The 23574-nt window shown below is 41.7% G+C and overlaps 1 protein-coding gene across 4 annotated transcripts in view; it reads left to right on the top strand.

Annotated features, from left to right (window-relative positions):
• Positions 1 to 23217, top strand: part of CDKN2A (cyclin dependent kinase inhibitor 2A) — a 30983-nt gene extending 7766 nt beyond the window's left edge. The window contains exons 1-3 of one of the 4 annotated variants that reach the window (XM_039221256.1): positions 16557 to 16965; positions 20390 to 20696; positions 22918 to 23217. In XM_039221256.1, coding sequence (XP_039077187.1) covers positions 16840 to 16965; positions 20390 to 20696; positions 22918 to 22931 — 447 coding nt within the window. In that variant the 5' untranslated portion in view covers positions 16557 to 16839 and the 3' untranslated portion in view covers positions 22932 to 23217. The other 3 variants (XM_039221259.1, XM_039221258.1, XM_039221257.1) reach the window with 3 other exon arrangements.
• Positions 23218 to 23574: the final 357 nt, after the last annotated feature.

Genomic DNA, 23574 nt, shown 5'->3' with positions numbered 1-23574 from the left:
TATATCTATATCATTACAGTTCTCTCTCTTCTAGTTCATTGTTGCTTCATAAGTTGCTTAACTCCCTGGGATCTCTGTTTTACTCAGCATCAGCCACTCATGTTCCAGTTAATATACAATGATTAAGTGAATGGAAAATTTCTGAAAATTAGGTCAATATATAATAACTGAAGTGTCCTTATGGTCTCGGAAAGCCATTGAATCTCATAATAAAACAAGGAGATTAACGTCTTTTAGAATTTGTTTCTTGCCCAGAATAAAATTAATACAAAAAGCCCCTTGTAAATTAAGTGTAAATTATTTATTCCCACTTTGGTGTAAGAGCCATAAATGGGAAACCTATGCAGAAGCATAAGAATAACTTAAAGCACAAAGTAGAAAAGTCACTTTCTTGGAATACATTACTTGTGATTTGACTGCTTACTTAGTAGCTATGTAGTATTAGGACTAAGTATTTGGAACATTTTCTAGTCTGTAAGCCTGAGACAGCAGCCTATAGTATTCATCTAATAAAAACTAGATAAAATAGTCTATGTAAAGATATGTTGTAAATTTTTATTTGACATACATTTGTCAGTTGTTTTTAAAGTGCCAAATTAAACTATGCCCTTAAAAGCACATTAGTTTACTTCTGCAGTAAATGCCTACTTAATTTGGCCTTAATTATTCATACAAGCTGGAAATTCCTGAACTCCACATTAAAAGATATACATAACATAATAAAAATGTATTTATCAATTCAAATCCCTGCCACATTCCAAGATGTGATGTAAAATCAATGTAAATATGCCTACTTCTTTTTTAACTCAAGTCTGTACAGAAGCTGTGTATGATGGCCTTTACAGAATGACTCTCAACTCTAGTATTCATAATCATTACATCGATATTAAACAATATTCATGAACCTCTGTTTTCTAAGATGAAAATCAAATTACTTTTAGAAAGGTGAAAAAAAGTTATTGACCTGCCTTCAATTTATCAAAAAACTCAATAACCTAGAATAATAATTTCTGGAGGGAACACTGAAGTAATGGATTCTTAATTCCTCCAGAATGGTTGCCACAGTCCGAATATCTGAATCAATATTTTTGGCATAGAATTTTGTAAAGAAAAGTTTAGTATAAAAAAGTGTATGTGTGTGTATGAGAAAGAGAGAGAGAGAATGCAAGGAAAGAGGACTAGAAACATTAGTCATCCTAAAAATCTTTAGAATCTCTGCCTTGGAAGGTGGCATGGAATTTATTAGGACCTTGACATTTATTAGTATATCAGAAAGATAAAATGTATTATTTACATTTATTTACAAAAAGATGAAATATATTATACAAAGTTCCTTAAGGTAAAATTGACCTGGGTGTATAAAATTGGTGTAGTGTAAACATAAAATGTATTCTCTTATCATTGCCTTTTTTAAAATGATGCATGGCAGTTACCATTTTAACTATAAGAAAAAAATATATAAATCTATACCTTCAACCCAGAGACTCAAAAGAAAACATGAATGGAGATGTTAAATCTGTGAAAAGAAGGTGCTAAATGTGAATAAGAAGCTTTTCCTCATTTATTCAGTGTTGATATGTATCATTATGAAGTTGATTCCTTCCACAGGAGTTTAATCACATATTAGGTGAAGAATGTGACTTGCAGAGCAACCCAAAACAAGAACCATTTTTAATGATCTTTTATAATATCAGATGACAATTTGGCTCGAAAAAAAAAAAATTGAACAGTATGACAATAAAGTCCCAAGAAGGCAGGCAGCTTTTAAAGGGTAATTGTGGGGAGGAGGGCAATTAGTTCTCCATTTGAAGAGGAAAGCTTCAACTTAGATGATTCCCTTGAAATCAGAGTATCCTATGTCACTATTAACCCAATCAACCATGAACATTCCTACCCCCTACTCCCTCCTCCCAAGAGTAAAAACTTAATTATTTCTCTGTGGGTTTCAGTAGTTTCTTTGCATTCTAATAGCACATACATGCATCAGCAACATAAGCAAAAATGGAATATTTCCCCTTTCTTGCCATAAACAACAGACATTTATTTTCTCACAGCTCTGGAGGCTGGAAGTTCAAGATCAATATGCCAGCAGCCTTGGTTTCCTGTGAGGACTCTCTCCTAGACTTGCAGACAGCCACCTTCTTGCTGCCTTGTCACGTTTTTCCTCTGTGCATGGCTGCCTGACTCTGGTTCTCTCTTTCTTATAAGGACATCCGTGGTACAGGATCAAGGAGCCACTCTAATGGCCTTAGATTAACTGAATTACTGCTTTGAAACCCCTATCTCCTAAGTAACTTACATGGATTAGGGTCTGCCCATATGACCTCATTTTACCTTAATTTTCTCCATAGAGGCCCTATGTCCAAATTAATTAGATTCTATACTACTTCCTTTTATTTTAGGTAGCATGTCTCATACAGAATATACTGATAACCGCTATCTTCAGATATTCCAGTTGCTTTATAGTTATACATAAATAATTGGATTTCAGCTGCCCACACCCCCACTACCCCTACCTTTGGATGAATAAGAAAAACTTGATTCAAAACCAGTTCTACCACCCATTAAGATCCAAAGGTTGTGCTATGATCCTGAGATTGTCCATGACTAATGTGCTTGTGGGCTCTTCCTCACTGATGATCACACTCATTGGTGCTTCCTCTATTTCACCCACCTTAACCCAGCTCCTTCAGGGATCTTCACAAAACCCCTTAATGAGCTTTCTCACTTTATTTCAGAGTTGGGGCTGGTGGGTCACCTAAGTGGCTTGGTCGGGTGAGCATCAGACTCTTGGTTTCAGCTCAGATCATGATCTCTTGTTTCATGAAATGGACTCACCCCACCCCTCCACCCCCCACATTGGGCTCAGTGCTGACTGTGCAGAGCCTGTTTGGGATTCTCTCTCTTCTGCCCCTCCCCTGCTTGTGCGCTCGCTCTCACTCTCTCTCTCTCACTCTCACTCTCAAAATAAATAAATAAACAAACAAATAAATAAATAAGAGTTGGGGCTGGAGCCAGAGCCATGGAGAGGTGTTTTTCTCACACCCCTCTTCTCAACACTCCCCCCACTTTCCCTCACTTCTTTTCTTTCCTTTCCTTTCCTCTTCCCTTTTATGATTATGACAAATTCCTCTCCTTATCACAGCAGAGCAGATTAATAATTTCTCTAGCTTGACGATACTCTTGGGTCCCACCCTGTGCCCCAAGTGGCTTATTAAAATATTTCTTCACCCAAATATCTTCAGAGCTCTCTCTAACAGGAATGCTGGTGAATACAATTTTCTCTCCCTCATTGTAAGTACAGAAGTCAGCTCCTACTTCTGATCCACCCCCCATGTTCATTCTATACATCCATAACTTTGTGTTGGGGCAGCACCCTGAATGCCTTCCTCTAAGGGAGCAGGATACCAGCAAGGCTGCTTGCCTGGTACAGCTACAGCTGGGCAGTGATCAGCAACATGGTTGTGCAAAGTGACTCCACCCACTCTACACATCTTTATTTCACTGAGATGCAAAACTCCCCTCACCCCAGCCCTGTGCAAAAGCTCAGCAGTTTCCTCATGCACAACTGTCATTACCCACCAGGCAAATTCGTAGCTACAGGCAGACTTTTTAAACCTGCATCTTCCAGACTTCTGAGTTTTCTCAACTCACAGTGTTCCTGCGGCCAAGAAATTCTGTCTTGCCACACAGAAAAAAAATTCTCTGAATATTTGTGTCTCATGCAGTTCAGCAGATCACAAAGGATAAATAGCCACGCTTTCTTTGAATTTGGCTGCAGAAGTGTGTCCATCAATCCAAGTGATCCTGGCTGCAAGAGACCTCAGAATTCATCAGCCTAGGACCCAATTCCTCCTGTTAGGGCTCTTTATGTTTTCCTTCTTTCATGTCCCTTCTGCCACTTTCCTTAGTCCCCAGTCCTATTCAATTACACACTCCCATTAGGACTCAAATACCAGATGGTGTCCCATGATTTGACAAAAACTCCCCAAATGAAAGTAAAGATACTGACTCAGTGTGAGGGCACTCAGGCTATCCAGTACTTTCAACTCTTGCATCTGCAGTGCAGGAACACACCTCATGGAATGGATATGTGCACAGTGAGTCTGGCAAGGATGTCATCATTCTTGTCAGAAGCCACCAAGTCCTGGGGCACCTGGGTGGCTCAGTTCGTTGGGCGGCCGACTTCGGCTCAGGTCATGATCACACGGTATGTGGGTTTGAGCCCGTGTCAGGCTCTGTGCTGACAGCTAGCTCAGAGCCTGGAGCCTGTTTCGGATTCTGTGTCTCCCTCTCTCTCTCTCTGACCCTTCCCTTCTCGCACTGTCTCTCTGTCTCATAAATAAATAAAAAACATTAAAAATTTTAAAAAAAGAAGCCACCAAGTCCTTAGTTTCGGTTACTCTAGTCTTCGAAATGAAAGATCATAACATCTCAGTTTTCCCCATTCTAAGCCACTGAGCCAGCCATTTTTGGTAGTTCTCAGAACTTCTTGTCAAGAAAATACGTCTGCTCCCTGGCCAAATATCCCCCTGGGTCTGTTTGCAAAAGGATATTCTTTGGGTACAATATTTGAGTACCACTGCATTTCCTTTATACCTGCCTCATTATCTTACAGGAATCTATCTGTCCTTTGTTTGGAAATGTGCTGATTGTGGAGCCTGGTAAACCTCAGGCTGAAAACAAGAGATTTATGAGCTGTCCTCCAGTTCCTGTCTGCCCTCCTCTGTGGCCACAACCCCAAAAGATCAGTCCCTGAAACAGGTTTTGGTGTCAACTCTGAAATTCTGCTTTTTAAGAATGTACCATAACGAAACCTTGGAAATACCATGCAAAGTTTGACCCTGTCACACCCCTGAGGATCACATGCTCTAACTCAACTTAAAGGGCCCATATTCAGCATTCGAGTAGAGAGGCTTACAGTTGGAGATGACACCATCATTTGTATTTGTATAGTATGTAAAAATGAAGGACCATTAATTTTATATCATTAATTGAAGAGCGGAAGTCTTAAACCTCTATAATTGTCTTCGGTGAATACATTTCAGAGACATCTTCACAAATGAGCCTTGTGTGTGACTGCACCGGCCTATAGATGCTAGAGTAAAGGCAAGGCTCCACGCTGCCCTCTTCAAGGTGCACGGGTTAGCTTATCATTAAGTTAAAAGCTTAACTTAAATCTGAATTGCTTCCTCTGACTGGAAGTAAGACGTGTGTGGATCCCAGGCTTCTGGGAGGATAGTGTGCCTGGAAGAGGGGTGTCCAGAGCCTCATGGCATGTTTCTGAGCCACTGAGACAGAGGACAGAGAGGAAGCCCTGCAGCCTTGGGATGTAGGTAGGGTCTCCATATAGCCTCCCAACACCCTGTTCTCCCGCCTGTCAGCACCCCCACCAGGACCTGGCGCCATCTTGTTTCTGATTTCATCCCCATGTCCTCCCCACTTTCTACATTTACCAGTCCCGTATGTTATTCCCACACACCAAACTTGACACAATGACTGTGGGCCCACATAGAACAATCACACTCAACAAATCACTCTGTAGTGCTACCCAGCTGACTGGCCTGCAACCCCAGGACAGCATGGAGAGTAGTACTTCTAAAGTTTACACAGCAGACCATAGAAAACCATTTGAGTGACCTATTACCACGACCCCCCCCCCAACAAAAGTAAAATAAATGATATGGTTTGGAGGGGGGTGGATAGGCATGAAACAGGCAGTCAGCCCTGTGGTCACAAACAACATGAGGCCAAGGTCAAATGCATCAGTCAGAATCATGATGGTCCATCTTTGCTTCCATGTGAGTGGGTGAGGGGACAGGGTAGCACATTAGGGATAGAAGGATTGAGCAGGAGTAAGTGATGTCCAAGTGTTAATAGCTGTTTGGGAGTTCTGCTAATTATGCCAACATGCAAACTTATCACTTGAAAAATTATGAGCCTCTTTTGAACCTTAGAGTCACAGAATCCCCCTGGTATGCAATTTAGGGTTCCTGGGGGGAAAGGTTAGGAGTCACTAGGGTAAATAAAGCAAAGCATTAGCTAATGAGGTAGCATGACATGCACACACACACTCAGCTGAAAAGGCCCTGTCTCCAGAGGCTGGGCAGGAGTGACAATACCAGGAGGAATTTCAGTTACCAATGTGCACAGGTTGGGGAGGAACTTGGGACAAACAGGCCCTTTAAGATGGGTTATGCTTGGGAACCTTGTCTGACTTTGTGATAAGCTTCTGTAGGTATAAGGGGCTCAACTCAGGATAGTGGTGGCTTCCACTAAATTCCTATATGCTGCATAGCTCAATTTGCTCTTTGTTTCATGCTTCATTTTCTTAGTTTGGTATATATTCTTTTCTCTTCACTCCTATCTTGAGGTCGATTTTGCATACAACAGACTATGTATATTTAAAGTATACAATTTGATGTGTTCAGATAAGTTTGATAGACACACACAAACACACACAGTCAAGATACCAAGCACTCCTATCATTTCCAAAGTTTACATTTTTCACCCAAAGTTCATGCTTTGCAATGAAGAGGGTAACGTGTTTGAAAGGAGAAAATCTGTCTTTTCAGGAGTAAAAAGAGGAAGGTTAGGAATAGAGGTTTAGAGGAGGTAAACTTTATAATTCCTCAGTTTGGCATATAGTTTCCCCTGTTGTACCTGATATTTGAATTGCACACCAGGAATGGTGGTGAGTGGCAATGAAGCAGAGAAAACATTGAACACTGACATACTCATTGTTACTTTCCATGATTTAACGAAGGTTTTTGTGGAAGTTCTTTTGTTTTACACAGAGAACTTTATTACAAAGAAGCTCTGTTTTCCAGAGGTTAGAATTCAAAGAAGACAAAATCAGACCTTTTGGAAGAGAGTTAGCTCGTTCAAACCTTAGATACCAGCCAGAATGTATAGTAATGAACAAAAAAATACTCCAGAGGAATTTGACTTTGATGGCCTAAACTAATAACATGAGAGTAAATGCCATGTCTATTCTCAAAAAAAAAAAAGCAAGTTCTATTTACTGAGCCTACTGTGTGCTTAGACTTTTATATATCTGACATTCTTTATTCTTTATAATAACCCTATAAGGTAAGCTTTATTTTCCCCACTTTGAGAGGTGGGGAAATGGAGGCTCAGAAAGTTTCCATAATTTATTCAAGCCCACAGAGCTGGTAAATGAGGGATGAGGTCTATCAGGCTATCCAGAATGGGACTGTCCCATTATCATGCTGCATTTGTGTCTCCTCCAAGATTATGAAGGATATGGTTGACAATCTCACCAACCACACCTGTCTAAGTCAGAGTAAATAGTAACCATAGAAAGATTATGGAGAGAGGATTGATTCAAAACCTGCAGCAAATATTTATTAACTGTGTAAACATAGCAATGTACCACCCCTCCATTTTATTATCTATAAATCAAGGGGGTAGCTTTTTGAAAAGCAATTTTGCAATATGTGTCAAGAGTCTTATACTTTGTGAAAAACTGCAATACTGTTTATTGTATCAATTAGAAACGCCTTAAATATCTGACAACAGAGTCATCATTAAGTAAACTGTAACATTGTTTCAGTGGAATGAGTTGCGGCTGTTAAAAGTAGTGTGTATAAAGTTATTTTGGGGGAGAATTTAGGAAAACGTTTTAATAATATGTGAAAAGATAGTTTATTTCAGAATTGTGTTATATTCACAAGAACTAAGCGAGGAAATATTTCAGAATGTTAATAGTCATTGCTCCTGTGCAGTGTCATTTTTCATTTTCTTTATGCATCTCATTCCTTAAAAATTGTTGTGCACATGAACTAAAATCGAAAAAATTGTTCAAAAGTAATAGAGTTAAATGACTCTTAAAGGACATCAAGATCCAAATTTCCATCATTACGTGTATTTTTAACCAACAATACATCGCTGAGAAACATAGGACTTCCAGAAAGTGGAGATCCTGTCACCTTGGGCCAGGATCTGCCACCTACTTCTCAATTCTCAAAGAAAAGAAAACATTGGTGAGTTGCCCAGCGTGTACTGTACAAATCAGTCAACAGGGAGACACACCAGGGAGAATGTGGACTTCTCAGACAGAACTGCCAACCCAATTAGCAGTTTGAGTTCCATCTCCTTGTGTATATTGTTCCTGAAACACTCTGGGCTTCTCTTATGATCTATGAAGGAAAGATAATACCCTCTACCCCACAAGACAGTGTGGGATTAGAAATGACATATGTAAAGCTGCTTAATGCTTGTCACATAGTTGGGGTTCAATAAATGGTAGCCATTATGATCTTCTTGGCAATTTTGAATGAATTTCCTATTCTGTCTGTTTATCTCTCCTCTAATTATATATCTTACTACTTATTTTGTTCCTTGGGATGAGGCTAATTATCAGTATGTCTACAGGTAAAAAAAATTATACATGTACACATAAATACACACTCTAGATAGATATAGATAGATACATAGATGTACATAAATACACACACACATACACACACACTGCTAATATTTTAGTTTTCTCAACTGGCCAAATAGATATAAGTAATTCACCTCAGAAACTTTTCCATACACAAAAGCAGACACTTACAAAATGGTTGAATTTGGGAATGATTATTTTCATGAGCTGCAGAGACCCCTCATTTCATAAGAAACTGCTCTATAGATACCTTACAATGAGCTCCTTACATAGATTTGAAATAATATTTGTTTTTCACATAATTTAGAAAAGATATCTGCTATACAACATATAATACATTTCTAAGTTATCCTCAAAATGATCTGGGAAGACAATAACTACTGCAGATTCTGTACCCAGTTAATACTTTAGAAACTAAAATTGGAAAATTGTGACTTACCTATAATAATGCATCAAGTTTATAATAAGTGAAGGCATTTTGAGTTTCATGTTCCTTGCCAAAGCCCTGTCTGAACAAGAAGAGAAAAATTACAGTAATTCTGACTGAACAGAGACATCATAGAGTCCCTAAAAGAGCACCTTACCTATACCAGGCACTCAGCAATTGTGCTATATTGAAGTTGATTAGAGAATATTAAAAGGGAGACAGAAACATCCTCCATCTTGAATTTTCCATAGAGCTAATCCTGAATCCCTTCCTCAGCAAACTTGTTTAGAGGTCTGCTCTTTTCTCTCAGGGGTCTCCCTTTCATGTTAGAAGTGTTTTCTTCTTGTGGGAAAGTAAATAAAGGGAAACCTTATCTTTAATTCTTTTCCATTTTTCATCCGAGGAAGTCCTTTCCCATTTAAAATACCCAGATTGAACCTTGAACCCTCAGAAGTCTTACCTAGGGGCACTTTAAGAGAGGAGCATGTTTCTTGGATGAATAATAATCTTTTGAGGCAATCACTAATATACTTGCTTTGTAGATGAGAATATTGAAGCCAGAATAAAGTATGACTTGTTCAAGGTGATAGGTGGCAGAGGTAGGCCTGGGGTTCTTTTTTCCTTAAGTTATTAACTTCTTCTAAATTAAAAGGGGCACATGAAATTATTATTCCATTGCCTTAGTCTTCGATAATCCTCTACTGACCCAGCATTCAATCCTAGAGCCCATCTATTCTGTAGTCGGGCTTGACCCAGTTATGTCCAGAAGCTCTATTACACAGCATAGCTTGCTCTGATAAGCTATTTCCTGAGAAACTCTCCTTAATTATGGGATCCTCTCCATCCCCTGAAGCATCTTTTCCCTGGTAACACAGGTCTGGGGTGTTAGTTACCCAATTTCATTTTCCTTCTCCTATACTATTAATGTAGACTCCCCTCAAGAGCTCATTCCATTTCAGAACCAGCGCCCTCTTTCAGAGAAGCAAACACGTTGATGGTTGTTACCAAAACATTCTCTTGACTTGGACCCTTCTTTTTTTTGACCTACAGCTTAAAGCCAAGCAGCTGACATACAGCCTGTATTCAGTTGCTCTTTGTCAAAGTTATGAATGATGGTTTTCAGAAAGATAACTCTTATTTGTCTAATAAATTTATTATGTTTAATTAATTAGAATGGCTAATGTATGCACATAGTACAAAATTCAAACATTACAAGTTGCAAAACATGAAAAAGAAAGTCTCATGGCCATCCCAGTTCCTCATTTCCTCTCCCAAAAGTTAACAGACTTTTCTATATCTTTCCAGAGATATTCTATGTATATTTTATTTTAACCTCAAATTATATTTTGAACAATTGTTTAATAACAATGCTAATATTGAATATGGTAAAGATATTTATGCTTTCTTATTAAAATTGTTAAATGTTTTTTATTCATTTCTGAGAGAGAGAGAGAGAGAGAGAAGCATGAGCAGGGGAGGGTCAGAGAGAGAGGGAGACACAGAATCTGAAACAGGCTCCAGGCTCTGAGCTAGCTGTCAGCACAGAGCCTGACACAGGGCTTGAACCCACCAACCGTGAGATCATGACCTGAGCCAAAGTCAGACACTCAACCGACTGAGCCACCGAGGCACCCTGATATATAATATGCTTTCAAAAACAGCTTTTATGTGCATCTCACTTGATATAATAACCTCATGAAGTATAACAAATAGAGCAAGATAGATCTCATTTTAAAGATATGGACATTGAAGCTAAAAATAGTCTCAAAGGAGTTCATAGAAAAACGACAATTCACTAGATACATCAGGACTGTCATTCGGTTCCAATTCAGAGCTATTTCTCCAACACCTTTTATTTTTCCAATAAAATGTTATCCTATGACATGTTTGCACTCAATGCATATCATATCTTGCCAATCCTGCAGTGCCTTGTTGGAATCAGAAGCTAATTTCGGAATACTACCTTCTTAAATATTTTTGTATTTCCTCCTGGTGATGTGTTAGATTAATAAATAGTCCCATCTAGAATTACTATTTTTTGATTTGTAGGGTTACCAGGGTGGCACCATTGCAAGGCTTTCTTTAATTTAAAGAAAATAGTCACATGCTCCTGCAGTGCCACAATCTCCACTCTAGCTGGGTTCTCCAGGCTGCTGAAATGCTTCTCTAAGTCCTACTCAGCCCACCCCTTTGTCCTAATAACAGATACTCTAAATCTTCACCACTGTCACTTTCTTTTTTTAATATAATTTTTCTTTAAATTCCAGTTAACATGCAGTGTTTTATTAGTTTCAGGTGTACAATTTAGTGATTTATCACTTACATACAAGTGCCCTCCTTAATCCCTATCCTATCACCCATTTAACCCATCCTCCACCCAACTCTTCTCTGGTAACCATCAGTTTTTTCTCTATAGTTAAGAGTCTTGGTTTTTCTCTTTCTTTTTTTACCCCATGATCATTTGTTTTGTTTCTTAAATTCTACATATGAGTGAAATGATATGGTATTTGTATTTCTCTGATTGACTTATTTTGCTTAGACTAATACTCTTAATTCCATCCACATTGTTGCAAATGGCAAGATTTCATTATTTTTGATGGCTGAGTAATATTCCATTATATATTCCAATATATAATTCCATTATATATGAGTATATATAATACACACATACTCACACACATGCCCTACATCTTTTTTATCCGTTCATCAGTCAATGAGTCAATGGACATTTGGGCTCTTTCCATAATTGGCTACAGTAGTTAATTTTTTTATAAACATCAGGGTGCATGTATCCCTTCAAATTAGTATTTTTGTATCCTTTGGATAAATACCTGGCAATGCAATTGCTGAGTCGTAGGGTAGTTCAATTTTTAATTTTTTGAGGAACCTCCATACTGTTCTCCAGAGTGACTGCACCAGTTTGCATTCCCACCAACAGTGTAAGAGGGTTTCCCTTTCTCTGCATCCTGGCCAACACCTGTTGTTTCTTAATTGTAGCCATTCTGACAGGTGTGAGTTGATATCTCATTGTAGTTTTGATTTGTATTTCCTTGATGATGATTGATGTTGAGCATCTTTTCATGTGTCTCTTGGCCAACTGTATATCTTCTCTGGAAAAAAACATATCCATTCATGTGTTCTGTACATTTTTTAAGTGAATTATTTGGTTTTTGGGTGTTGAGTTTTGTAAGTTCTTTATATACTTTGAATACTAACCCTTTATCAGATATGGCATTCACTCTCACTTCCTAATCCACCATCTTATCCTCACTGCAAACAAGCCAGCCACTTTGTTCATGAAAGGAAGTGCTTCAACTTCCTCCATGCCTTGACCTTTTCTTCTTTCTCAAATCTAGCTGTGTCTCCTGAGTCCAAATTTATGATCCTCTCTGTGTCTTGTATTCCATTTCTTCCTGACTTTTTAAGATCCTCAGAAATTCTTTATCTTGCCTGGGTCCTCAACTTTCCTTTTTTTTCTGTCTTCTAGTTGTCCTTCTCTTCACCTGGCACCTTTCCTTGTGTGTGGCCAAGCCTCACCCCTGCCTCCCTTCACCCTACATTGCTGTGAACTGTGACCGCTAAACTGGGAAAGAAGTCTACACAGTGTCCCACTTCCTTGCCATCCCACTCACTCCTGGTTTTCCTTCTGACAATCCGAGCAGCTCTTCGCAGCCTCCTCTGAAGGCTCATCTTCCAGGAGTTTATTTCTCCAGCTTCTCACCACGGTGTTCTTGAACTTCTATGCTTTTTCACATGCCCTCACCTTTGCTTGGAACATCTTGCTCTCCTTTTATGTCTTAAACTCCTGCACCTTTTGCCAACGCTAGGGTCGGCTTTCAGCATCCATGCAGCCTCTGCCTGAGTCACCAGAAGTTTGGTTCCTTTTTCACTTTCTTGTGTCATCCTCTGCTTCCTTTTGCTCTTCCACACACATTGCATGCAATGCCACATTTAATACCTACAACAGCTCTTTGAGGCATCTGTATCTCACGTATACAGATGAGAAAGCAAACCCAGATACATTAAGTAACTTTGCTCAAAGTTATAGGAGCATTAAATGAAAAGTACAGGCTTGAATCCAGGTGGTCCTATTCTAGAACCATTATGTTTAACAACCCTCCACCTCCATGTTCCACCATTAGCCTCTGAGTTTGTCAAATGAATTAATGAGTGTTAGGGGTTTTTTTTTTTCTTTAAAAAAATGGATCAAAATTAAACAAGTTTAAATTTCATGGCATAGATTTCCAAAACTGCCAAGGCAACACTGACCTAAATAAGGCCATGATATTCTCAAGAAGAAAAAAAGTAAGTTTGGGGATGATAATAATGATATATAGGGACACCTGGGTGACTCAGTGGGTTAAGTGTCTGATTTTTGATTTTGGCTTAGGTCATGATCTCACTGTTGGTGAGTTCAAGTCCCGCATGGCGCTCTGCACTGTCGGCGTGGAGCCTACTTGGGATTCTCTGTCTCTTGCTCTCTATGCCCCTCCCATCCTCCCTCACTCTCAAAATAAATAAACTTAAAAAAGATAATAATAATAATATGTAATAAGTTTAGGATTCAAAAAGGTCTTTGGTGTATATCATCTCATTTTATCAACTTATGAAATATATTATGATTCCATTTTACACGTGGTGTATCTGAGGCTGGAGTAACCAGCATCAAGTTGTATTTTGTGTCTTCTGAACTACTGGCCTTCAAGTCTGCGCTGATATGGAAGAGTAAATTGGGAGTATGTAGGCTCTTTAAAAGAAAAAGTAGGAGAGTTTTACACTATTATTAACTACTTATTTATGCAAGATTTCTAACGGTGTAGGCGATCAATTTCTAGAACAAAAAGGCTACACCCAAGGATGCCATAATCTTTTGGGAGTTCCACTGTAAGTGTCAGAGTTTGTCTATACCTGTCTAAAACCTGTTCTTGGAATAAGTCAACCTCCATGTCTGTATGCAGTTCATCAGGGGATGTTTTAATATGGTTCCTTCATCCATTTCCTTACACAACAGCCCAGTATATTGCCCAAGAGTTAAATGAGTTCTTTTTTTTTTTTAATGTTTATTTAGAGAGAGCTATAGCACAGGTGGGGAGAGGGGCAGAAAGAGAGAGAGACACAGAATCTGAAACAGGCTCCAGGCTCTGAGCTGTCAGCACAGCCAGATGCGGGTCTTGAACTTGGGAATGGCAAGATCATGACTCGAGCCAAAGTCAGACGCTTAACTGACTGAACCACCCAGGCATCTCTTAATGAATTGGATGTAGGATTCCATTGTTGAGTGTTTGAAGAATTTCTGAATTCCCTAAAAGTTACATTCAGAAATACATGTGCAAATGAACTCACTAGTTTATTTTTTTAAGTTTAGTTACTTATTTTGAGAGACAGAGAGAGAGCATGGGTGGGGTAGGGGCAGAGAGACGGAGGGAAATTTTTAAGCAGGCTCCACAGGGTCAACCCAGAGCCCAATGTGGGGCTCAAACAAACAAGACTGTGAGATCATGACCTGAGCCGACATCAAGAATCAGATGCTTAAGCGACTGAGCCACTCAGGTGCCCCATGAACACACTAGTTTTAAAAAGTACTGCATACTTTATTTTTTGAGGAGAGGGTCTATAGCCTTTAACAGATTCTCAAAGGCTTACCTCCCCTACAGCAAGATCAAGAACCATTTTTTGGTGATGGAAGCTAATTTTGATACTGGTCTAACAGCCAGATACATTATAAGGGAAATCTGTTCCCTCATTCTCATTACCACAACTACTGTTTTCCCCTTCCCTATCCTACAATACCTTAAGCTACATTAAAAGAATTTTATGGTTTTTTTAAAAATAATTTTATGTTCTTAGCCACAGTTTGAATTTTCCACACCAATATTGCCCAGGTAACTGATAGGTGCCTGGAAAAAAATATAGAAAGCACAGTAATGCATTTTTAATAACAGATTAACATTCCATACGTGTTTTTTAACTGGCATCATTTTATTTTTTTTAAGTAATCTCTAAGCCCAATGTGGGACTTGAACTCATGACTCAGAGATCAGTACTCACATACTCTACCATCTGAGCCAGCCAGATGCCCCTTCATTGGCATTCATGTTTTGCCTGAGCTAACAGAAACTGAAAGTATTCTAGGAGCTTCAGGAAAAGTCACGTAGGGCTTGAAACATGAGTAGAACTGGATTTAAGTAGAGCTGGATTATCTAGTAGTGATATTAGTCATGTGCTTTAAAGCATCAGCAAAGCCTGAGTAATCCAATTTTTAAAAATAATATGTATTACAAAATATATTAGCCACAGGGAAAAGTAATAACCACAGGTAAAATTAGAAACTCACTGAATTTTCTTTTCCTAGCTATATTCTCAGTTCTGTTAAACTTTTTATCAAATACGAGGGTGGTGGAGGGAATTCATGATCTTTTCAGCTATTAAGGTTTTCTTGGCCTTCCCTTGTGTATAATATTGATAATTCTATCCAAACATTTTATTCTCTGTGCCTCACAAGATTGTAAGAGAATCCTCAAAAGGGAAAGTTTAAGAGCTAAGATATTAGCTTAAGATAAGCCGCACTGTTCTAAATGCTTATATGTTCATCAATTCATTTAAAACTCACAACAGCCCTATGAGTAGGGACCACTCTTAGTGTCCAATTTATAACTAGGAAAATTGTAAGGTTTTTCCAGTAGAAAGGAGAGGCGGGAGCGGAGAGGACAGGCCCCAGGACACTGCGTGAGCAGGACACTGCGTGAGCTGGATTTCTGAATCACTAAGCAACTCTGCGAGCACTTTTTCAGTTCTAGGAGTAATCATTTAATTTACAACAGAGTCTAACAGCCCAATGACTCCCTCGCCAGTTTCCTATCCGCTTGTTGGCAGAAATCGCCGTCATCCCTATTAAACAGACCTCATCTTCCCTTATACAAGGCACTAGTACCAGGCATTGCACAAGTCTCGTAAAAAAGAATTCGCTGTCTGCATCCGTTTCACACGTGTGTTATGTAGTGAGCATTGGCTGCTGGCCGGTGGGCCAACTCTCAGAAATGAATGTTTGGGCTAAGGTTTCTGGCGTAATGGACCCAGCACGCAAAACCCAGGTGTTGAGTGCTGGAGGGAGTAGAGGAATCTAACAGTAGGGAGCCTCGGCCGCCTGGGGAGAGGGGGGGTGTTCAGTCAGTTAAGCGGGGTCCAACTGGGCTAGGGTCATGATCTCATAGTTCGTGGGTTCGAGCCTGCTTGGTATGGTGTGTCTCCCTCTCTCTCTGCCCCTCCCCCAACTCTCTCTCTCTCTCAAAAATAAATAAGCATTTTAAAAAATTAAATAAATAAATGTAGGGAAGCCACGTAGTGGTACCAGGGATACCAATCCCGGGCAGGACTCTTATGTCAGAAGATTAGCTGTTTCTTCTGATTAAAATAGGAAGCAGTACTTTGCCTAAGACATCAAACACCCTCGTTCGAAGTTGGCAGTTAGGAATCCTATGCTTTTTCAAATGCGAGGTGGTTGTACAGGGGAAGAAGGGAAACAGGAGAGAAATCTCGCTTTAATCGCGTGAACTCGCTGGGAGACCGCGTGCGCCTCCATTGGGGGCAGGGGGAGCGCAGCACCCAGAGGAGGGCGGGGGCGCGGCGGGCGGCGGGCGGCGCGGGGGGGGGGGGGGGGGAGGGGGGGGGGCTGCAGGGGAGGAGCCCAGGGCTCCCTCTCCCTTGGCTTCGTCCAGTTCCCAGCGCCCGTTCCCCCGGCCAGCCGCAGACCCGTTGACAGCAGAGGCCCCGCGTGGGGCGACTTCACAGGGTGTCCCACTGGCAGCGAATTCCGAGCGGACGGCGCTCCCCTGGATAGAGACGCCCACAGGCGGAGGGGAAGGGCAGAGTCTGGGGGCCGCTTCCGCCAACCGCGAGGAGGAGAGGAGGGGCGGGCTGATCACGAGAGGCTGGGGCGGGCCGCCCGGCGCCCGACCTCGGCAGAAGGAGGGAGGGAGCCGAGGGGCGAGCGCTGGGGAGCAGCATGGAGCCCTCGGCCGACTGGCTCGCGACCGCGGCTGCACGGGGTCGCGCCGAGGAGGTGCGGGCGCTGCTCGCGGCGGGGGCGCCGCCCAATGCGCGGAACCGCCTGGGTCGGAGCCCGATTCAGGTGGGTGAGCCAGCCTGCCTGCCTCGGGAGGAGGGGGTGGCGGGCGCCTTTGGAGCACAAGGTTTGCAAAAGAGTTGGTACCCGGTGAGCGTTGCGACTCTTGGGTCAGGGGAGACTTCCTGGTGTGTTCTCTGGTGGCGTTTTGGGGGTGGGGAGCCCACCCCTGGTCCGAGTGCTGGGGGCTTAGGGAGCCGCGGGAGAAATGAGGAGACCTGTGGGGGTGCAGATCTGTATAATGTGGTAGAGATCTGGAGGGGAGAGCCTATTTGTGTTAATATAGCCCGAGGGATGTTCTTTATCAGATATACAGTTACGAAAGTTTGGGGTAAAAAGCAAGATTTTAAAGAAATGTAAGGTTTGTTGGGCCCACGTAGCTCGGAACTCAGCTGAAGGGATCTGACCGTCTTCCTTGCTACGGGGGGATTGTAGGGGAAACCTCTGCTGTTTAAGTTGAATAAATATCAACTGAAATTATTCAGAAGCAACTATGTATTGTGTTTATTTTAACTTTAACCGAATAAGAAAAATATATGCTTGCAAGAATTTAGAAAATACAGACATATATGAAGAAAAACAGTGTGATCTTGCCTAACATGTTGTCAATTTAGTTACCCTTTTGAGGGTATCCCCTATTATTTTTGTTATTTTTAACTTTGCTCGCTATAGATTAACTTATTTGGAAAAGAGTTTTAAATTCCTCATTGTTCAAAAATGTCTTTTCTCCCTTCTCCAGTTGTGTGTGTGTGTGGGGGGGGAGTATTTGTCGTTTTTGTTTGCCTTCACTAACTTCCTCAATCCAGGCTAAAAATAAAAAAAACAAAAACGATTTCTTCCTGGCAGTCACCAACCTAGTTTTATTACCAGCATCGACAATGATTTCTGATTCTGAAAAATAAAATGTATATGAAACAAAGGCTCATGGCACAGACTCCAGCATAAGGAGACAAAGGAAAGTAATTATACTTGCAATTTCACAGATTTCAGGAGTCCATCTTCCTTTCCTGAAACTATGCTATGTTGGACAAATTTTATGCACTTTAAAATATGAACACAAAAATAAGGGGTGCCTGGGTGGCTCAGTCTGTTAAACCTCCTCTCGACTTTGGCTCAAGTCATAATCTCAGGGCTCCTGAATTTGAGCCTGGCATCTGGCTCTGTGCTGACAGCTGGGGCTTGGACCCTACTTCCAATTCTGTGTCTCCCTCTCTCTCTGCCTCTCTCTCTCTCAGATAAACATTAAAATTTTTTTAATAAAAATAAAATACAGATACAAAAATAAAACCAAAATACCTTAAAATTTGAGATTATTTGGGATTTGTATTGTGGAGAGATTTTGAGAGTACAGAGGTTTTGTGATAATAGAAGAAAAGCATGAGTCCTTTAAAAATAATGCATGCATGATTCCTAATTTGATATCTCTAAAATTTTGCCTGGAGGCTGAATTAGCCTTGAAGGTCTGGAATACGTTAGAAGAGACTTCATTTATTTAAATACAAAAAGAAAAAACAGTTGGATAGTTTTAGCAACTTTTTAAATGGGAAGGATAAAAACATAGAGAAAAGGGGGCATGATTTTGGTTTAGAACCCTAACCAAACTTGTGTTTAATATAAAACTAGTTTATAGAAAAATTTAAAGTTCACATCTTATCAAATGGATTGAACACTCTAAAAATATGTGTTTAATTGATTCTTTTTTTTTTTTTTTTGCTTTGCATTGCTATTTAAATAATTAAGTGTTAGGTTTCCTTTCATATTTGAAAATAATGAAAACATTTAAAATCAATTAAATGAAAAGCGCTTCGTTGGATAAACAATGTTTCATCTGCTATATTTTCACTTGCATCATATATAGACAGAGAGGTTGACGTCTTCTAAGAAGAGGTTTTAGACATGTGTTTCCTAGTTCTGGCAGTAGAGCCCCCAAAAGATTCTGGTCCTTAGGTGTGGCCCCTTTGTTCTGGAAGTTGACCCTATAATCTATTAGAAGTCTTGCATAAATAAGCAGTTAACAGTGTGATAGCTTTTCCAGTTTTCTTTTAAAAGAGTGCATTCTTCTACTTTGTGTAAAAAATGTAAAATATCTTGATGATACTATTTAATATTGATCACATGATAGTATTGAATTTGTTGGGTTAAATCAAGACATTCTTGAAGCTAATTTTACCTTTTTACTATTTTCAGATGTGGTTACTATAAAACTTAAAATTACAAAAAAAATAAAAGTGCATTCTTCTAATGCACTGCAAGTGGTTTTTTTTTTTTTTTGTAGCTGTAATTGGCTTCACTTATATATTCTATCTTTTTGAAGATCAGTTTCACTTTTCTAGGACAAGAATCAACCACCACAGTATAACTTACTATGATTCCTTGGTTTAGAAAAATTAAATAATTCATGTTTAATACACAATGTAACTAAAAATAAATAATTCCTCCTTATAAGTCACTGTTGTGTAGCTAATATAATAATAGTTGCCCTAAAAAATAATTATCTATCACTGCCATCCACCATGAAACAGTTAAATTGTAAGGTTGCTGTGATTGTGGATACTATTTAAAAATTCCTCGTTGGTGATGACTTTGTTTCAAAGATGATTTATGAAACAAATGATGGGAGCACTTCCTATTTAATGAACTCTCAGAGTGTAAACTTGGAAAGTTGCTTAGTTTCCTCTTTCTGCTGTAACAAATTACCACAAATTTAGTGGCTCAAACTTACATAAATTTATTATCTTATAGTTCTGGAGGTCAGGCATCTAAAATGGATCCATAGGGCTGCATTCCTTTTGGAAGTTGTAGGGGAGAATCTATTTCCTTGCCTTTTGCAACTTCCAATGACCATCAGCATTCCTTGACTTGTGGCCCCTGCATCTTTTCTCTGACCTCCATTCTTAGATCTATGCTCTGTGACCTTGTTATAAGGAAACTTGTGATTACCTGATTACCTTTGACCCATCCTGAGAATCCAGATTAATCTCCCTCAAAATTCTTAATTTAATCACATCTGAAAAGTCTCTTTTGCCTTGTCAGGTAATATATTCACAGCTTTCAAATGGACATCTTTGGGAGGCATTATTTAACTTATCACAGGAAGGAATTTGGGGGCTGGTTAGACAAGCCTCATTTTATAATGAAAGAAAGTGAATTTAAACATTCTGTCGTCTGTGCCTCGGGCAGTGCTGTGTGTGTGGCTGGAACCCCACAGAAGTTTAGAGAATATAATGGCATTCAATGTGTACCGAAAAATGGAATGAGTACACTGGAGAACTACCTAAGGGAGTTGGTAACTGAAAGCAAATAGAGAGTAACTAGACACCTGTTGCTTGTACCATGTCTGCACCGGGAGGGGGTTTCACAAATAGTTTCTCTAAATGACTCCTGCCCCTGCCACCTGTCACCGCCCTGACCGCTCTGCTCTCTCCCGCAGGTCATGATGATGGGCAGCACTCGCGTGGCCGAGCTGCTCCTGCTCCACGGCGCGGACCCCAACTGCGCCGATCCCGCCACCCTCACCCGACCTGTGCACGACGCCGCCCGGGAGGGGTTCCTGGACACGCTGGTGGTGCTGCACCGGGCCGGGGCGAGGCTGGATGTGCGCGATGCCTGGGGCCGCCTGCCCGTGGACCTGGCTGAGGAGCGGGGCCACCGCGACGTCGTCCGGTACCTGCGCGCAGCCATGCGGGGCACCGGAAGTGGTAGCCACGCGGGTACAGAGGGTGCGGAAGGCCCAGCAGGTGAGGTAGAAGATTTCTGAGCTGGACCGCAAAGAGCTTCTGCATTCCACTGCACTCCTTTTTCAGAAGAGAAAGTGGCGCCGGGAGAGCAGGGTCTCGGGTCCCGTGTCAGCTCTCACACTGCCACCCTGTATAAAGATGTGTGTCCCAATCGCGCTGCCTTGCCAGGGCTGTGGACAGGAAATAGCCTAGAAGGATTTCTGTACTTTCAAGTCCATCCCATAAACCGTACTCGTATCCCCCGCCGCAGACACTCACCCTCCCCACAGCTCAAGGTCTCGACTAAGGAGCATTGATGACTCAGGAGGCTAGAGGTCTAGGAACCCCAGTCCCTCCCAACTAGCTGGCAGCCTCCATCCACTCAACTGCCCTCAGTTTCCACATTAGCATTCGTAGCTGGAGCAACCCTGCTATTTCCACAACCATTTGCGCGAGGCAGCATCTGGTAGAAACCTATCACTCCCAGCTCTATTGCAAAATTCAACTAAATCCGACCCTCAGCTCTATGCAGTGCTGTTTTCCAGAGCTGCCCAAGGGAGAGAGACCTCTCCAACCCTCGTAGTCTGCACACGGGGATTTGCTGCACTCTGAGAAACAGAGACCCTCTATTCAGCTGTTCTTTCTCAAGCCTTCTCTTCTTTGCAAGAGGGATCGCTGAGAGACGGAGATGACCATATGGTCCTCCTTGCCTTGTTCTATAACCACAAGGTCTTCTCTCCTGGCCCCATTTCTCCACCTCCAGTTCAGCCTGCCTGAAGTACCAATTTTACTGATTTTTCCCCCCTGAAGAACCATTATTATACACATGACATTAACACGATTATTTAAGGTAAACCATGACTTTGAAGAAACTGAGATCTATTCTATTTTGGCTCAGAATTGGGGCACTAGGCCCTCTGAGCCTTAGGGGGACCTGAGAAGACCGAGAGGGGAGGCTCCCTCCTGGTCCTAGACCGGTGATGCAGCGGGTGTCGAGCCTTTGACAAGAAGCAAGACCTCTTTTAGCCTGCCCACCCCCTCTCTCCTCCAATTGAAGCTTGCATCCGGACACAGCGTAGGGCGAGCGACCAACCGCAGCGCGGTGCGGCGGCGCCGAAGAGGAGATGGATTAGATGATTGAATTGGGTCACAGACAAATAAATATTACAACCCTTAATAAGCAAAACTAAGGTATTTGACCCAAGCACACAAGTCCGTCTGTCCCTCCTTCCCTCCCTCCCTTCTCTTCATCCAAAGACGCGATCTACTCCATTTTAGATGGGGCGCAAAAGTGAATGAGACCAAACAGGAGACCTGCCTTCATGGAGCTTACGTTCTGGGAAACACTTTAAACAATAAACAGTGTATTTTCGGAGAGTTACTTTGTAAAAGCAAAGTGATGGGTAAGAGTGAAGTGTGAATCGGAAGAGAAGACTAGAGTGGTCCTAGAGCCCAACTGATGAGAAGGGATGAGCCACTGGAGGCAGAGACACTCTCAAGTTTGCGAAAACCGAAGACCAGGGCAGGAACGCATGTGGCGGGTTAGAGAACAGAAAGGCGGGTACTGGGCGCGGACACCAGGAGATCAGAGGGGGGCGGGGGGGAGGCAAAGGCCAGATAACGTACCAGCTTGTGGGCCAAAGGCAGGATGTTAGGTTGAATCGTGGATTTTGTTGGAGAAACTTTAGGAAGCCATTAGCAGGTTTGGGAGACGGAACCTGGGGAGAAAGATGACAGGGCTGGAACCGAAGGTTTCTATGCTGCCCAGCCGCTCCGGAGCCTCGGGCGCTCTCTGCTTAACGTGTGTTTGCTGAGTAGCCTGCAGACACGCGAAGAGCGAGGCGGTATTTTCACGCCCCGCGCCAGGCGCTGTGTGCGGCATGACCGCCCCATGCGCTATTTCCTGCCGAGGGCCTGCGGGGAGGCGGAGCGGCCGCGCTCTCTGCCCTCGCTCGGCGGGCCCGGGCCGAGGCTGCTGGCGAGCCCGAGCAGCCAGCCGCGCAGTGGACGCGCTGCGGCATCAGCGAGGATGGGGAGTGCACCTGCCGGCAGGGGCCAGCCTTGATGGACAGCCCCTGTGCTGAGGGCTGGATATTGAGGGGAGGGGTACGTGCCAGGGAAGCCATTTGAGAATCTTGTCCATAAATGTCTGAACACCAAGCGGGAGATTACAAGAGAGGAGGGAGGGATCTGTCGCACATCCTTGACTTCTGGTTTGTAATGTCTTTTTTTCTTTCTGCAGACAGCTGGACTTAAAGAAGCATCATTGAGATATAAGGACACTTCAATATTACGTTCATCTTCAACCAACCACCCCACCCAACTCTTCCCTGCTTTCTTAGTTACCATATATCAAGTAGCACTTTTTAAATCTGCCTTCCCCTTCCCCTTCATCTTCAACCAACCACCCCACCCAACTCTTCCCTGCTTTCTTAGTTACCATATATCAAGTAGCGCTTTTTAAATCTGCTTTGCCCTTCCCCTAAATTTCCATTTGTATTTCCATTTATACATCTCTATAAAAGATGAACAAGCAACACTGTTTCTGCCTTTTTTTTTCTTTTTTAAATTGGGTTCGAGTTTTCTGGAGCAAGCTCTTAGGCCCTGAAAACACATGTATGCGGGCACTTCCTGTTTCCAGCCTGGTACCTCAAAGGGCACTGTTGTTTTTACAAATACGTAGTGAACTAACGATACAAAACTTAAATGGGTTACATGGCCTTTCCTGTGTCAAAATGACATTGAGCGGCAGTGCCAAATCTCACTTTTTAAAGTGTTCTTTTGTTTACTTATTTATTCAGTCCACATTTACTGAGTACCTATTACGGTATCTTGCCATGGGTATGGGATGTGGAGACAGACATCAGCTAATGAACACACAAACGCATGACTAGAAACT

The sequence above is a fragment of the Hyaena hyaena genome, unplaced genomic scaffold (genome assembly GCF_003009895.1).
Source record: "Hyaena hyaena isolate Hyena2069 unplaced genomic scaffold, ASM300989v1 scaffold_971, whole genome shotgun sequence".
NCBI lineage: Eukaryota > Metazoa > Chordata > Mammalia > Carnivora > Hyaenidae > Hyaena > Hyaena hyaena.
The sequence above is the reverse complement of the archived record's forward strand: the minus strand, read 5'-3'. Positions and strand labels throughout refer to the sequence as shown.